General features: G+C 38.0%; 1 protein-coding gene across 1 annotated transcript in view; it reads right to left on the reverse strand.

Annotated features, from left to right (window-relative positions):
- Window positions 1-429: 429 nt before the first annotated feature.
- The window catches only part of LOC111155237 (NME/NM23 family member 8), a 57,811-nt gene continuing 39,745 nt past the window's right edge, over window positions 430-18,495 (reverse strand). The window contains exons 11-15 of the mRNA XM_022515351.1: window positions 6,630-6,774; window positions 5,826-5,933; window positions 4,137-4,288; window positions 1,269-1,413; window positions 430-685 (exon numbers count right to left, since the gene is read on the reverse strand). Coding sequence (XP_022371059.1) covers window positions 430-685; window positions 1,269-1,413; window positions 4,137-4,288; window positions 5,826-5,933; window positions 6,630-6,774 — 806 coding nt within the window. The remainder of the gene's footprint in view (window positions 686-1,268; window positions 1,414-4,136; window positions 4,289-5,825; window positions 5,934-6,629; window positions 6,775-18,495) is intronic.

Raw genomic sequence — 18,495 nt, forward strand, 5'->3', positions numbered from 1 at the left:
CGTGGAGGGGTTTCTCCATTTAATATCACCTTCTCCTTATGCTCTGGGTACTGATTCTCAGTTTGGCTCAGGGTGGGGACACCTTGAGAAGAAGCTCCTCATATTCCAGTCAGCTGTCAGAGCCTCACAAATACACATTTGTGAACGTGCTCTTTGAAAATAAAGTAGGTTTAATGGGAAAAGCCACCTTGCTCATGTTGTCTCCCACATCACCCAGGACAGAAAAGTTTCCAAACTTTCTATCAACAGCTAAATCAACTCAATCCATATACATATTATGTAGCTTCAAGCTTGCTTTGGAACAGCTTTGCTTCTTGCTTTGGCAAGAAATAAAGTTTGATTCATGGATATGGGGAAAGTTCTGGTCTTTCTGGGACAGTCTTGTCCTGGGCACAGTCACAATAATAAGCAAAGAAAAGAAAACTATAATTAAAGAGGTACTGTACTTAAGTTTCTCTCAGGATTCTCAGGAACGAAGTCTTCAAAAATTCTATTAATGCTCTCCATTGCTTCGTAGGTATTAGATGACCCGTGGACAGCATTTTTCAAAACGCTTCTTCCAAACCTGGCTCGGATAGAGTCTGGGGACAGTAGTTTTGCCTCCTCTGGTTCTACGGGACCCATCAATCGTCTCCAGTCTGAAACAGCATTCCATCTGGTCAGAACCATGACCAAAGATGGACCCCTGCAAATAAGAATGCTTTCAGACTATCTGGGCTATTTATACCTATAGAGATTACATATACAGCTAAGGACGGAATACCACGCTTGGGTGTCTTTATTCTCTGTTCTTATCAGTGTGTTTTTGTGCTTTCTGTTTTTCCATTTCTTCCCTTTCCAACAGGTTGTTGTGCTAGAAGAGTGCTATAGTTTAATTCTAGAAATATATGCTAGGCACTATTCCAAGTATGTTTAATGTATCAATTATATACCCCTCACAACAAACAAATAGATAGATACTATTATTATCTCCATTTTAAAGATGAGGCAACTGAGGCACAGATTAAGTATGTTGACAGAGCAGGGATTTAAAAGCAGAGATTAGAACCCAGATCACCTCTGTATCTAATGTGAAGACCTAAATAAATGAAGGAAGGAAGGAAAGGAGAAGGTAGGGAAGGAAGGAAATAGGAAAGAAACGAACCCCAAATATTAATAGGGTGTCTCTTAATGAATGGAATTTTTTAAATTACATTTTGTATTTTTCATTTTCTATAATGAATATTTGCTACTTATATAATGCAAAGAACTATGTATCAGAAACTTACTCAGTTAACATTTCTACTACGTCTTGATAAAAGTCTTTTCCTTTTATTTTTGAGTAAATTTTTTCTACTTCTTCTTCATTTAGGAGCATTTCCTTCATCTGTGTTATTTCAAAGCCAGCCTCTCTAATAAGTTTCAGGATCTCCTCTAGGGAAAGCAGATATTGGTAACCTTGCAGAGTGCCTCCACTTTTGTTCCATATTCAAATAGACTGAAATAACTAAGGAAAGTCATTTTACTTGCCTACTGTGGCTTAAAAAGCTAAAACTCTGCTAAACTAAATTGAACTGAAAAGCATCAGATCAACATTCAGAGCAACGTGAATACATTAACACAGATGATCAGTCTCTGAGATGCACCTTTCCAGAACCCACTGGAAACGTCTCATTGACTATAAGGAGGTTGTGAGGGGTGTGCTTCTGGGCTGAAAGTGAAGACGTGTTTTCACATCCACACAGCAAACGTCAAGGAAGTCCTTGCTAGATATGGATTGAAGGGGAGAGCCTATCTGAACACTGCTCCCTGACAGAGCAAGGCACTATTTGAGGGAATTAAAGTAAATCTTGTCAAAATCTCACAACAGCCTAAACGTTAAAGGCTACATTCAGGGAATCGAATGAGGGATTAGGAGCTTTCTGGTAAAACAGTCTTTTCTTTGGTCCAGACCAAAAGCACTTAGAAGTGCTGTGCTGCCCTGCTGGTCTTTACAGATCAACCTTGAGCATAACCCATAGAAAGCCTGAAGAAGGCTGGACTTCTGCAAAGTCCAGCAATGCATCATAGGATGCACCCTATGAGAGGCGCTGTGGGAACAAATATGAAGGGAACATTAACCATTTCTTCCAGGTCTTGTCTGCTTAGAGGGCCCGGCCTAGAAACACAGCTTGAAAAGGTTGTCATTATTATAAAGAACAATGCAAAAGGCTCCCAGAACCACAGGCAAGTAAACTATTAATGCTCCGGGAAGGTCAGATATGATTTCCAGAAAGGCCAACCTTTGTGTTCAGTACAGTAAAAATAAGATATGATCACCAAGCAGACAAATAGAGAAACAACATTGTAGGCACAGTGCAGAATTTCTAAAATAAATAAATAAATAAATAAATAAATAAAAATAATAATAATAATAATAATGTTAATGAAAACACTATGCATTAAAATCTATGGGGTAATCAGAAGAAATTAAAGCAGTAATCAAAAATCTATACTGACAAAAATAATGGAAATAAATGAATTAAATATCCAATTTAAAAAGCTAGAAGAAGGGTGCCTGGGTGGCTCAGTGGGTTAAGCCTCTATCTTCGGCTCAGGTCATGATCTCAGGGTCCTGGGACCTAGTCCCTCATCGGGCTCTCTGCTCAGCAGGGAGCCTGATTTCCCCTCTCTCTCTGCCTGTCTTTCAGCCTACTTGGGATCTCTCTCTCTCTCTCTCTGTCAAATAAATAAATAAAATCTTAAAAATAAATAAATAAATAAATAAATAATTTTAAAAATTAAAAGCTAGAAGAACACTTTAAAAACTATTAGAGACTTAAAGGCAAAAATTTTTAAAAAGAAACGAAAGTAATGAGTTTTAAAACAGAAAATAAAACTCATAAATAAATCAAATTCTGTTTGTTTGAAAGACAACAAATGAAGAAATAGCAGGGTGGAAATAACCACTGAATGAAGAAATTAAACATGATAATAAGAGACCATGAACTCTATACAGACAAAATGGATAATTTCCTAGGAAAATACAGCTTAGCAAAATTAACTCTAATTAACCACAGTGGAGGTAAAAAGTTTAAATAGATGGTTTTCCATAGAAGACTTTCTCCACAGAGAAAGTGGTCAAAGAATTATCCCACCAAAAAAAAGGCAACAGGCCCAGATGTTTTCACAGGAAAACTCTACCAAATCTTCAAATACCAATCCCACTGCTTCTTAAACTCCTCCAGAGTACCGCAAATGAAGACATGCACCTTTTTTAATGAAATATTACACTGTTATCTAAACCTTGCACAAAAAATGAAAAGGACAGACCAATCTCACTGTCCCAATGCGAAAAATCCTAAATAAAATACAAGCAAATAGAATCTAAAAGCACATTTAAAAAATACCTCAGGATAAAGAAGATATGGTCCATATATACTATGGAGTATTATGCCTCCATCAGAAAGGATGAATACCCAACTTTAGTATCAGCATGGACAGGACTGGAGGAGATTATACTGAGTGAAATAAGTCAAGCACAGAGAGTCAATTATCATATGGTTTCACTTATTTGTGGAGCATAAGGAATAACACAGAGGGCACTGGGAGATGGAGAGGAGAACTGCGTTGGGGGAAATTGGAGGGAGAGACAAATCATGAGAGACTGTGGACTTTGAGAAACAAACTGAGGGTTTTGGAGGGGAGGGCTGTGGTAGGCTGGGTGAGCCTGGTGGTGGGTATTAAGGAGGGCACATACTGCATGGAGCACTGGGTGTGGTGCATAAACAATGAATTTTGGAACACTGAAAAAAATAAAATAAAAAAAATAAATACCTCAGGACTAAGTGAAGTTTATAAAAGAACGGAAGAACGGCTTGATATTAGAAATATCATGAACATGATTTTTCCTACTAATATACCCATGGAGAAAACCATTATCATCTCCATCAACTCTGAAAAGGACTTCAACAAAATTCAATTTCATTTTGATTATAAGAGAGACAGAGAGAAGAAGAGGGAAGTAGGACGAGAGAGCAAATATGACAAAAGTTCATTGTTAAATCTAGACTGATGTGGACATTTGTTGAATTATTCTTCTAGCTTTTCCATAGTTTGAAAGTTTTCACAAAATCTGAAGGAAATGTACACATTAATTTTTATTTCTAAATATTTACCTCTTTGTTCCTGTGTTAAATGAGGTTTAAGCAGTGCTAAAGTGCTTTGAGGAGGAAAGAAATACTGTATTTCCCTCTCAGCCGCTTCTAATGAATCACTTCCATACAACTGGTTGATGGGCAAACCTTCCATTGCAAATCGTGCGCACAAACTTTGAAAAAGAAGTCAAGGTAAGCACTGTTAGAGTGTAACATAATGTAGTATAATCTAAGACAACAGAACACTGAATAAATTGTCCAAAAGTCATCAAACAGCTCATTCCTGATCTGGACACTGTGTAAAAGGCAATAATTACAGAGTGGCTTGGCGCATACTCCTTCCTTACAAGGAAGCTTCACAGCCATTAGGAAGAACATGAACAGTGAAATAATTACGATGCGACTATCGACAGATAATTCTGAAAGAAGGAACTGTACCCTGGTACAGGGAGAAAGCACAGACTGTAGAATGCTTACTGCACTGGGCAATTACCAAACTTCTCTGTGCTTTAGTTGTGTCAGATATAAATAAGATAATAAAACTGCTTTGGAAGGAGATTTTGAGGATGTAATCAGATGATACATTTGAAATATATGGTGCCTATTAAGTTGTCAGTAAATACTCCTATCCCTTCCTTCATTACTAAATATTACCAAGCACTAGAGATGGCACCTGACTCTATACCAAAGAACCCAAATGACAAACACTGAGTCCGGGAGACACTGCAAAGGAGCCCTCCAGCAGGGCGAGCAGAGAGCTAAGAGTGGAGCACACGGGCTGGCCACATGTAAAGGGGCAGGAGTGAGCCTGATACTGGACATGTTGCATTAGGCACGTTCTTTTTTTCAAGATTTTATGTATTTAGAAAGTGTGTGAGTAGGAGGAGGGTTAGAGGGAGAGGGAAACAGAGAATCTCAGGCAGATTCCCCCCTGAGCCAGAGCCCTGTGCAGGGCTGGATCCCAAGAGGCTGAGATCAGGACCTGAACAGAAACCAAGAGTCAGACGCTTAAGCAGCTGAGCCACCCACGGGCCCCTGGGCTAGGCAGTTTATCCTGGTTCTGCTTCCTCTACAATAGATGAATACATAAAATTTCCTAAATCAGTTGTTCCTTGATGTTTTTTTCAGTAGCCCTTCCCCCCGTCTCTTCATCCACATAAATTTCAGTAGAGGATATACTCTCCACTTATTTCATTTTCTGCCCTTTACGCATAGTCCTGAACTGCCAATCCACAGAATCCTGCCATAGTGAATAAGTTGCTTTCCTGCTCATAAACTGACTTCACTGGTAACTTGGCTTTCTCTCCTTAGACCCCTTTCTCACCTCATTGCTTTTGCTGATGCATTCCCAGATTTCCTTTTTGCCTTATCCAATCTGACCTTTCCACTTGACCCTTGATGGTTCTCATATCTCTGACTTGAAGACCTTTGTAGCCCAAGACCCCTGGAGCCTGTGATTGCTAGGGGTGTGGGATTTGCACAGCAAAGGTATCACCAGAAGTTACCTTTGCTCAATGGAGAGAACTACAAGCTGCCCCTCTGTGGTGCTGTTAGACATGATTATTGGGGGAAAAGCATGTGTGAAAGGAAAGGACCTCCTCCTCCTGAGAGCTTTCCTCGTACTAGAGCTGTGGTTCCTGTACCCACATCCAAAAAGAAATTAAAATGTCTCCCATGAAAAAAGTTTGGGACCCATGATATGAATCCTACCTCTCTGGAACAGATTCTTTGGCTTTTTGAACACTACTTGGTCCAATTAACTCTTTCCAGTGTTGTAAACCATGGTCTCTTACTAAAACAAGGGCTAGAGATGGACCGCTGTTAGAAAAAAAAGACCAAAAGTATGGCTCAGTAGCTAATTATATATAGATAATACAAGTAGTTTTGTTAAATAGACAAAAACATGTCAAGATAATCCTTTTATCAAGTCTAAGATGAATTCCCATTGGTGTATTCTTGAGTGTTTTAAACACCTTATAAAAGGATGGAAGTAGTTTAAGGAAAGGAAGAGAAGGGCCTTTATTCTGATAGATCAGTTCCTATTTTGTTCCCAGATTCCTGCTGATTTATACACCCTTGCTGGATTTCTGTCACAGCTGCTATTTCACTTACTCTTCTAAAAAACCTGACAGATTTCTAGCCCCTCAGTCTTCCCCTAGGACTAGTGATCTTCAGCATTACCAAAACACTTGAGAGTCCGTATGTTCTCCACTTGGATTTAATGTTACACAACTTAGATTTCTGGCATTCAACTCAATGGACCCCAGGAACTCACCCAGGCCTTTCCATTGCTCCAGTAACGTCCCAAGAGGATGAGAGAAGATGGACAGTTGAACAGAGAATTGAGATAGGAGTGAGACAGGCCAAGAAGTAGATTCAGCACATGTTTACAGAACTGAGAAGTGTGGCAACTTGACCACGGCAGTTGCCACATGGCATTAGGTCTTCAAAGAACACCTAAATGATTAAAAACTAAATCAGACTGTGCCTTCTAAACCTGAAAATCTACTTTACCTGGTCATTTTTTCTATAAGCTTTCCAAAATAATCTTCATTTTCATATTCCTTGCACAGTGTGTGTGCTTCCTCTTTTGATAATACAATTTGCCTTTGCATCAGTATTTTAAAGCCTTCATCTTCAATAATCTTCAAAACATCCTCTAAATAAAAAGCCACATAACAAGTGTTAAATTGATAGATTATTGGCTATACATACCATACAGAATGTATTATTATGCATTTCATCCTTATTTGAAATTTAGAAGTTTTCAAAAATAGCTTATTAGATTTTAAGGTGAATAATATTCTTCACATACCAAATTGTGACTTATGATGTTATTTCCAACTTTTATTATACATATACAAGGTGTGTAAAACTGAAAAAACATTACAACCAAAATAAAATATTCACTGGATGGGTTGAATGCCAACAAGGAAATCACAGAATTCAGTTTTAAAACTAACACAATTGAAATGCTCCAATTAGAATTACACACAGAAAACAAATTTAGAAGTGTCCAAAGCCTCAGGAACCTGTGAGACAATGTCAAATATCTAATACTTATACCTTTGGAATCCCAGATGGATTAGAGAAAAAGCTGTCACAGAAAAAATAATTTAAAGAAATAATGGTGGAAAATTCCTCAAATTTGGTGAAAAATATTAATTTATAGATTCAAGAAGTTTAAGGAACCCCAAAATCAAAGATAGGCTCAAGGAAAAGTATACTGAGGGACACGTCGGTGGCACAGTTGGTTGAGCATTCCACTCTTGGTTTCCACTTGGGTTGTGATCTTGGGATCCTGGGATCATGTCCCACTTTGGGCTCCACACTCAGTGTGGAGTCTACTTGAGATTTTCTCTCCTTCTCCCTCTGCCCCTCCCACTCATGCTTTCTCTTGCTCTCTCTCAAATAAATAAGTAAATCTTTTTTTTTAAAGTGTGCCTATACACATAATAATTTGCTAAAAACCAAAGATAAGAAAAACATCTTGAAAGCAACCCCCCAAATAAATAAACAAATAAAAATGCACATTACATATCAGGTAAAAAATGCTTTGAATGATGCTGGATTTTTCATTAGGTACCAATAAAGCCAGAAGGTAGTGGCCCAACATTTTTAAAGTGTTAAAGGATGCCAAACTGTGGAAAGAACCAAGATGCCCTTCAACGGATGAATGGATAAGGAAGATGTGGTCCATATACACTATGGAGTATTATGCCTCCATCAGAAAGGATGAATACCCAACTTTTGTAGCAACATGGACGGGACTGGAAGAGATTATGCTGAGTGAAATAAGTCAAGCAGAGTCAATTATCATATGGTTTCACTTATTTGTGGAGCATAACAAATAGCATGGAGGACAAGGGGAGATGGAGAGTAGAAGGGAGTTGAGGGAAATTGGAAGGGGAGGTGAACCATGAGAGACTATGGACTCTGCAAAACAATCTGAGGGTTTTGAAGGGGTGGGGGGTGGGAGGTTGGGGGATCCAGGTGGTGGGTATTGGAGAGGGCACGGATTGCATGGAGCACTGGGTGTGGTGCAAAAACAATGAATACTGTTACGCTGAAAATTTTTTTAAAAAGTGTTAAAGGAAAAAAACTGGCAAACCAGAATTCTGTATCAGTACAAATATCCTTCAGGAATGAAAATAAAGACATCCTTTGATGAAAGAAAACAAACTGAATTTGTTGCCAGCAGACCTGCTCTTAAAAAAGTACAAAAGTTCTTTGGGTGGAAGGGAAATGATATCAGAGGGAAACCTGGAACTCCAGAAAGGAATAGAAGATAACAGTAAATAAATCTGGGTGAATAGTAAATCCGGGTGAATATAATAAAATGTTTTCCTCCTCTTAAGTTTTTTTAAAAAATTCATCACTGTTGAAAAGCAAAAAAATTACAGTATAGTCTGCAGGAGTTCTCAATACATGTAGATTTAATACACCAGTGACTACACCGCATAGGGCAAAGGGGAAAAGGATATGTGGGGCTGTATGGGGAAGTGGCAAAATATTAACTCTAAACAATTTTAAAGTTATGCACATCATATATTTTATCCCAAAGCACAGCCACTAAAAGAAATGGACAAAATACATATACTTAAGAAGCCAATGGGTAAATTAAGATGGTACACTGAAAGAGCATTTAAATTCCAAAAGACAGCAGGAAAGAGAAAACAGAATGTACCAGAATAACATTTAATGTAAATGGTGTAAACATAGCAATTAGAAGATAAAGATTATCAGAATGGGTTTTTGAAAAGACGATATTCTGTGCTCACTGGAAAAGAGAGACTTTAAGCAACAATGGAAATGATTCTGACAAGCTAGATGCAAACTGAGAGAAGATGACTAAACCAGTCCCAGAGGAGATAAAAACAATGAATAAAAGGTACGAGGGTCTGATTTCCAAGGAAGCTCTGGTCTGAGGATTTGCCTTACATGACAGAGTTGTTTGGAGGTGATCCACTCTTTTGAGGCTTCCGGACACATGAAAGAACCAGGAAAACTGCCTGAGATAATATCCAGTAGAGGCCAGTCAGACCCCCGATGCAAACTCATCTCATATCTGTACCCAATATGAATGAGGCAACAGCCATCTACCAACTCATACTGAAGACAGGCAATTTTAATTCTCATATATCATCTATGGATTTAATGGTTATTACTTCTTATTGGTGGGATGTTCTTTTCTAGTGACTTGGTAGTAAGAGTGCTAGCAAATGGATTAGCCAGAATGTGTCTGTTGCATACTTCAAGTTTCTTATGAGTCCTGGAAAAGGGTGGGGAGTAGAAACACATACTAGCTGTCACATAAGATAGTCTCATGAACTATGGGAAAAAATCTCAACAAAATATTATCTATCAAATCTAATAATGTATTAAAAAAAGTATACATTGCAGCAAAGCAGGATTTTTTCCAGGCATACAAGACTGGTTCAAATTTTGAAAACCAATGACACAACTTGCATATTAATATGCTAAAGAAGAAAAATCATATGATTCTATCATAGATACAGAAAAAGCATAGGACAACTCTAACAACCATTCTTTTTTAAAAAAATATTTTATTTATTTATTTACTTATTTATTTAACAGAGAGAGAGCACAAACAGGGGAAGAAGAAGAGGGAGAGGGAGAAACTCAGACTTCTGGCTGGGCAGGGAACCCAGAATGGGGCTCAATTCCAGGACCCTGGGATCATGACCTGAATAGAAGGCAGACACTTAACCAACTGAGCCACCCAGGTGCCCCTTCAACAACAATTCATGATTAAAACTCTCAGCAAACTAGGAATAGAGGGTTCCTCAATTTATTAAAGAACATGTACAAAAATCCTATTGCTAACATCATACTTAATGGAGAGAAACTAGATGCTTGTCTCCAAGACTGGAAAGAAGGCAATTTGACATGTGACATCATCCTGGAAAACCAAGCTAGTGAAATAACACAAGAAAAGGAAATAAAAGAGTATATAGATTTGGAAGGAGAAAATAAAATTGTCTTTGTTTTCTAGTGACATCAATATCTATGCGGAAAATTCCAAAGAAACAATAACAACGAAACTCCTGAAAATAATAAGAGACCACTGTAGCAAAATTTCAGGTTAAAATTAATATAGAGAAATCAATTATTTTCCTCTATACCAGCAATGAACACGAATTTGAAATTTAAAACAACACCATTTACATGAGCACACAAAAAATGAACTACATCAGTAGACATCCAACAAAATCTGTATAGGGTCTAAATAAGGAATAGTCAGTCAGAGAAAGACAAATACCATATGATCTCACTCATATGCAGAATTTAAGAAACAAAACAGATGTATATGGTGGGGGGAAAGAGAGGCAAACCAAGAAACAAACTCTTAATTGTAGAGAACAGACTGTTGGTTACCAGAGGTGTGGGGAATAGGAGGATGGGTCAAATGGGTGATGGAGATTAAGGAGCGTGCTTGTGCTGATGAGCACCAGGTGTTGTATGGAAGTGTTGATTCACTATATTGTATATTCACTATATTGTATACCTGAAACTGATATTACACTGTATGTTAACTAACTGGAATTTTTTTTTTAAGATTTTATTTATTTATCTGACAGAGATCACAAGTAGGCAGAGTGGCAGATGGGGGGGGGGAAGCAGACTCCCCGCTGAGCAGAGAGCCTGATGTGGGGCTCGATCCCAGGACCCTGGGATCATACCCGAGCTGAAGGCAGAGGCCTAAACCACTGAGTCACCTAGGTGCCCAGACTAAATGGAATTTAAATAGAAGCTAAGATGATAGATAGATAGATAGATAGATAGATAGATAGATAGATAAAACTACGAAACTGGTGAAAGGGATCAGAGATCTAAATAAATGGAGACATAGACATTATTCATTATTCACGGATAGGAAGGCTCAACATTGTTAATATGTCAGTTCTACTGATTGTAAAGTTTCTACAGAAAGGCAAAAGACCCAGAATAATCAACTCAATATTGAAGGAGAAGAACCATGTTGGAAGATGGATACTACATTACTATATAAAGATACAGTAATCAAGACAGCGTGGAACTAGTGAAAAAGAGACACTAACATCCACTAAACATAATAGAGAACCCGGGAAAAAACCCACACAAAAATGCTCAGCTGATCTAGGACAGATAAGGAAAGACAAGCAGTGGAGCAATGACCACATTTTCAACAAATGGCACTGCAGCAATGAGGTATCGCCCCTGCAAAAAAAAAAAAAAAAAATTACTCTAGACAGACCTTACACCTTTCACAAAAATCAGCCCAATTGGATTATGGGCCTAAATTTAAAACACAAAATCATTAACTTTCTAGAAATTAACAGAGGAGAAAATCTAGGTGACCTTGGGTTTGGAAATTATTTTTTAGATACAACACTAAAAGAAGAATCCGAAACCAAAAACTGGTAAATTGGACTATATTAAAAATAAAAACTTTCCTGGGACACCTGGGTGGCTCAGTCAGTTAAGCATCTGCGTTGGGCTCAAGTCATGAACCCAGGGTCTGGGATGGAGCCCTGCATCAGGCTCCCTGCTCAGCAGGAAGCCTGCTTCTCCCTCTCCCACTCTCCCTGCTTGTGTGCTCACTCTTGCTGTGTCTCTGTCAAATAAATAAAATCTTTAAAATAGATAAATAAATAAATAAAAACTTTGATGTGAAAAATACTGCTAAAAAAAAAAAAAGCAGAGCCCAAAACCTGGAAAAACATTTGTATAAATATTTTATATTATATTTATATAAAGGATTATATATTATTGTATTTACATAAAGAGTTATATTCAACATTTACAAAGAACTCTTATAACTCAACAATAAGTGGACATACAACTTAATTAAGAAATGGGCAAAAAGGGGAGCCTGGGCGGCTCACTGAGTTAAGCATCTGCCTTTAGCTCAGGTCTTGATCCTGGGGTCCTGGGTCCTGGAATCGAACCCTGAGCAGGGAGCCTGCCTCTCCCTCTCCCTCTGTCTGCTGCACCCCCTGCTTGTGCTCTCTTGCTCTTCGTCAAATATATAAATAAAAAATCTTAAAAAAAAAAAAAAGAAAGAGATTGGTGTAAGAACTGAAAACACACCTCACCAAAGAAGATGTACAGATGCAAGTTAGCATATGAAATGATCCTCAGCATCATGACACTAAGGAATTGTAAATTAAAAGAATGAGATAACATGATATATCTATTAGAACAGGAAAAAATATCTAAAATACCAAATGTTGACAAGAATGTGGAGCAACAGGGGCGCCTGGGTGTCTCAGTGGGTAAAAGCCTCTGCCTTAGGCTCACGTCATGATCTCAGGGCCCTGGGATCGAGCCCCGCATCGGACTCTCTGCTCAGCGGGGAGTCTGCTTCCTCCTCTCTCTGCCTGCCTCTCTGCCTACGTATGATCTCTCTCTCTGTCAAGTAAATAAATAAAATCTTAAAAAAAAAAAGAATGTGGAGCAACAGGAATTTTCATTCATTGCTGTTTGGAACGGAAAATGATACAACCACTTTGAAAGGCATTTTGGCAGTTTCTTACAAAGCTAAACATGGTTTAACCATAGATCTGGTAATCATGCTCCTAGGTATTTAGCCAACTGAGTTGAAAACATGTACACACACACACACACACACACACACACACTGCATATGAATGCCTATAGCATCTTTATTCATAGTAGCTAAAAACTATAAACCACCAAGATACCTTTCAATAGGTAACCGGACACGCCTAAGTACATTCATACAACGGGAAAATTATTCAGTGATAAAAGAAAATGAACCATCAATAAATATCAACAAAAGACAGGAAGAAACCTTAAATGCTTAAAATATTATCACTTGATAATAATTAAGTGAAAGAAGTCAGTCTGAAAAGCTTCATACTCTATGATTCCAACTATATGACATTCTAGAAAAAGCAAAATATAGAGACAGCAAAAAGATCAATGATTGCCAGGAGTTAGGAGGAAGGAAAAGAGGGATGAACAGGGGAAGCACAGGGGATTTTTAGGGCAGTGATTCTATTCTGTATGATACTGTAAAGGGGATGCACAACATTATGCATTTGTTAAAACCCATAAAATATACAAAACAAAGAGCCAACATTGCTATAAACTATGAACTTTAGTTAATAACATTTTAATATTTGTTCATCAATTATAAAAATATATCACCATAATATGGTAATAGGAGAAACTGTTGTGGAGGGGACAGACATATGGAAACCACTATCCTCCTTAATTTTTCTGTAAAACTGTTCTAAAATATGGTCTATTCACTTAAAAAATATATCCATATTTTAGAAGCATTAAGAAGGCAAATAATACAAAACTAAAACATTCCAGAGAAGAAAACTCTAAGCCCAGATAGTTTCACTGATAGATTCTTTTTTTTTTTTAATAAACATATAATATATTTTTATCCCCAGGGGTACAGGTCTGTGAATCGCCAGGTTTACACACTTCACAGCACTCACCATAGCACATACCCTCCCGAATGTCCATAACGCCACCCCCCAACACCCCTCCCCCCATCAACCCTCAGTTTGTTTTGTGAGATTAAGAGTCACTTATGGTTTGTCTCCCTCCCAATCCCATCTTGTTTCATTTACTCTTCTCCTACCCCCTTAACCTCCCATGTTGCATCTCCTCTCCCTCATATCAGGGAGATCATATGATATTTGTCTTTCTCCGATTGACTTATTTCGCTAAGCATGATATCCCCCAAGTTCCATCCATGTCGTCACAAATGGCAAGATTTCATTTCTTTTGAATGCTGCATAGTATTCCATTGTGTATATATACCACATCTTCTTTATCCATTCATCTGTTGATAGACCTCTAGGTTCTTTCCATAGTTTGGCTATTGTAGACATTGCTGCTATAAACATTCGGGTGCATGTGCCCCTTCGGATCACTATGTTTGTATCTTTAGGGTAAATACCCAGTAGTGCAATTGCTGGGTCATAGGGTAGTTCTATTTTCAACATTTTAGGAGCCTCCATGCTGTTTTCCAGAGTGGTTGCACCAGCTTGCATTCCCACCAACAGTGTAGGAGGGTTCCCCTTTCTCCGCATCCTCGCCAGCATCTGTCGTTTCCTGACTTGTTAATTTTAGCCATTCTGACTGGTGTGAGGTGATATCTCATTGTGGTTTTGATTTGTATTTCCCTGATGCCGAGTGATGTGGAGCACTTTTTCATGTGTCTGTTGGCCATCTGGATGTCTTCTTTGCAGAAATGTCTGTTCATGTCCTCTGCCCATTTCTTGATTGGATTATTTGTTCTTTGGGTGTTGAGTTTGCTAAGTTCTTTATAGATTTCGGACACTAGCCCTTTATCTGATATGTCGTTTGCAAATATCTTCTCCCATTCTGTCAGTTGTCTTTTGGTTTTGTTAACTGTTTCCTTTGCTGTGCAAAAGCTTTTGATCTTGATAAAATCCCAATAGTTCATTTTTGCCCTTGCTTCCCTTTCCTTTGGTGAAGTTCCTAGGAAGATGTTGCTGTGGCTGAGGTCGAAGAGGTTGCTGCCTGTGTTCTCCTCAAGGATTTTGATGGATTCCTTTCTCACATTGAGGTCCTTCATCCATTTTGAGTCTATTTTCATGTGTGGTGTAAGGAAATGATCCAATTTCATTTTTCTGCATGTGGCTGTCCAATTTTCCCAACACCGTTTATTGAAGAGGCTGTCTTTTTTCCATTGGACATTCTTTCCTGCTTTGTCAAAGATTAGTTGACCATAGAGTTGAGGGTCTATTTCTGGGCTCTCTATTCTGTTCCATTGATCTATGTGTCTGTTTTTGTGCCAGTACCATGCTGTCTTGATGATGACAGCTTTGTAATAGAGCTTGAAGTCCGGAATTGTGATGCCACCAACTTTGGCTTTCTTTTTCAATATTCCTTTGGCTATTCGAGGTCTTTTCTGGTTCCATATAAATTTTAGGATTATTTGTTCCATTTCTTTGAAAAAAATGGATGGTACTTTGATAGGAATTGCATTAAATGTGTAGATTGCTTTAGGTAGCATAGACATTTTCACAATATTTATTCTTCCAATCCAGGAGCATGGAACATTTTTCCATTTCTTTGTGTCTTCCTCAATTTCTTTCATGAGTACTTTATAGTTTTCTGTGTATAGATTCTTAGTCTCTTTGGTTAGGTTTATTCCTAGGTATCTTATAGTTTTGGGTGCAATTGTAAATGGGATTGACTCCTTAATTTCTCTTTCTTCTGTCTTGTTGTTGGTGTAGAGAAATGCAACTGATTTCTGTGCATTGATTTTATATCCTGACACTTTACTGAATTCCTGTACAAGTTCTAGCAGTTTTGGAGTGGAGTCTTTTGGGTTTTCCACATATAGTATCATATCATCTGCAAAGAGTGATAGTTTGACTTCTTCTTTGCCAATTTGGATGCCTTTAATTTCCTTTTGTTGTCTGATTGCTGAGGCTAGGACTTCTAGTACTATGTTGAATAGCAGTGGTGATAATGGACATCCCTGCCGTGTTCCTGACCTTAGCGGAAAAGCTTTCAGTTTTTCTCCATTGAGAATGATATTTGCGGTGGGTTTTTCATAGATGGCTTTGATAATATTGAGGTATGTGCCCTCTATCCCTACACTTTGAAGAGTTTTGATCAGGAAGGGATGCTGTACTTTGTCAAATGCTTTTTCAGCATCTATGGAGAGTATCATATGGTTCTTGTTCTTTCTTTTATTAATGTGTGGTATCATATTGATTGATTTGCGGATGTTGAACCAACCTTGCAGCCCTGGAATAAATCCCACTTGGTCGTGGTGAATAATCCTTTTAATGTACTGTTGAATCCTATTGGCTAGTATTTTGGTGAGAATTTTTGCATCTGTGTTCATCAAGGATATTGGTCTGTAGTTCTCTTTTTTGATGGGATCCTTGTCTGGTTTTGGGTTCAAGGTGATGCTGGTCTCAGAAAATGAGTTTGGAAGTTTTCCTTCCATTTCTATTTTTTGGAACAGTATAGGAATTAGTTCTTCTTTAAATGTTTGGTAGAATTCCCCTGGGAAGCCATCTGGAGCTGGGCTTTTGTTTGTTTGGAGACTTTTGATGACTGTTTCAATCTCCTTACTGGTTATGGGTCTGTTGAGGCTTTCTATTTCTTCCTGGTTCAGTTGTGGTAGTTTATATGTCTCTAGGAATGCATCCATTTCTTCCAGATTGTCAAATTTGTTGGCGTAGAGTTGCTCATAGTATGTTCTTATAATTGTCTGTATTTCTTTGGTGTTAGTTGTGATCTCTCCTCTTTCATTCATGATTTTATTTATTTGGGTCCTTTCTCTTTTCTTTTTGATAAGTCTGGCCAGGGGTTTATCGATCTTATTAATTCTTTCAAAGAACCAGCTCCTAGTTTCGTTGATTTGTTCTATTGTTTTTTTGGTTTCTATTTCATTGATTTCTGCTCTGATCTTTATGATTTCTCTTCTCCTGCTGGGTTTAGGGTTTCTTTCTTGTTCTTTCTCCAGCTCCTTTAGGTGTAGGGTTAGGTTGTGTACCTGAGACCTTTCTTGTTTCTTGAGAAAGGCTTGTACCGCTATATATTTTCCTCTCAGGACTGCCTTTGTTGTGTCCCACAGATTTTGAACCGTTGTGTTTTCATTATCATTTGTTTCCATGAATTTTTTCAACTCTTCTTTAATTTCCTGGTTGACCCATTCATTCTTTAGAAGGATGCTGTTTAGTCTCCATGTATTTGGGTTCTTTCCAAATTTCCTCTTGTGATTGAGTTCTAGCTTCAGAGCATTGTGGTCTGAAAATATGCAGGGAATGATTCCAATCTTTTGATAACGGTTGAGACCTGATTTAGGACCGAGAATATGATCTATTCTGGAGAATGTTCCATGTGCACTAGAGAAGAATGTGTATTCTGTTGCTTTGGGATGAAATGTTCTGAATATATCTGTGATGTCCATCTGGTCCAGTGTGTCATTTAAGGCCTTTATTTCCTTGTTGATCTTTTGCTTGGATGATCTGTCCATTTCAGTGAGGGGAGTGTTAAAGTCCCCTACGATTATTGTATTATTGTCGATGTGTTTCTTTGATTTTGTTATTAATTGGTTTATATAGTTGGCTGCTCCCATGTTAGGGGCATAGATATTTAAAATTGTTAGATCTTCTTGTTGGACAGTTCCTTTGAGTATGATATAGTGTCCTTCCTCATCTCTTATTATAGTCTTTGGCTTAAAATCTAATTGATCTGATATAAGGATTGCCACTCCTGCTTTTTTCTGATGTCCATTAGCATGGTAAATTCTTTTCCACCCCCTCACTTTAAATCTGGAGGTGTCTTCAGGTTTAAGATGAGTTTCTTGTAGGCAACATATAGATGGGTTTTGTTTTTTTATCCATTCTGATACCCTGTGTCTTTTGATTGGGGCATTTAGCCCATTAACATTCAGGGTAAGTATTGAGAGATATGAATTTAGTGCCATTGTATTGCCTGTAAGGTGACTGTTATTGTATATTGTCTCTGTTTCTTTCTGATCTACTACTTTTAGGGTCTCTCTTTGCTTAGAGGACCCCTTTCAATATTTCCTGTAGAGCTGGTTTGGTATTTGCAAATTCTTTCAGTTTTTGTTTGTCCTGGAAGCTTTTAATCTCTCCTTCTATTTTCAATGATAGCCTAGCTGGATATAGTATTCTTGGCTGCATGTTTTTCTCGTTTAGTACTCTGAATATATCATGCCAGCTCTTTCTGGCCTGCCAGGTCTCTGTGGATAAGTCTGCTGCCAATCTAATATTTTTACCATTGTATGTTACAGACTTCTTTTCCCGGGCTGCTTTCAGGATCTTCTCTTTGTCACTAAGACTTGTAAATTTKACTATTAGGTGACGGGGTGTGGACCTATTCTTATTGATTTTGAGGGGGGTTCTCTGAACCTCCTGGATTTTGATGCTTGTTCCCTTTGCCATATTGGGGAAATTCTCTCCAATAATTCTCTCCAATATACCTTCTGCTCCCCTCTCTTTCTTCTTCTTCTGGAATCCCAATTATTCTATTGTTTCGTCTTATGGTGTCACTTATCTCTCAAATTCTCCCCTCGTGGTCCAGTAGCTGTTTGTCCCTCTTTTGCTCAGCTTCTTTATTCTCTGTCATTTGGTCTTCTATATCGCTAATTCTTTCTTCTGTCTCATTTATCCTAGCAGTGAGAGCCTCCATTTTTTATTGCACCTCATTAATAGCTTTTTTGATTTCAACTTGGTTAGATTTTAGTTCTTTTATTTCTCCAGAAAGGGCTTTTATATCTCCCGAGAGGGTTTCTCTAATATCGTCCATGCCTTTTTCGGGCCCGGCTAGAACCTTGAGAATCGTCATTCTGAACTCTAGATCTGACATATTACCAATG

The sequence above is a fragment of the Enhydra lutris genome, unplaced genomic scaffold, assembly GCF_002288905.1.
Source record: "Enhydra lutris kenyoni isolate GAN:26980312 unplaced genomic scaffold, ASM228890v2 scaffoldscaffold40, whole genome shotgun sequence".
Classification (NCBI taxonomy): Eukaryota; Metazoa; Chordata; class Mammalia; order Carnivora; family Mustelidae; genus Enhydra; species Enhydra lutris.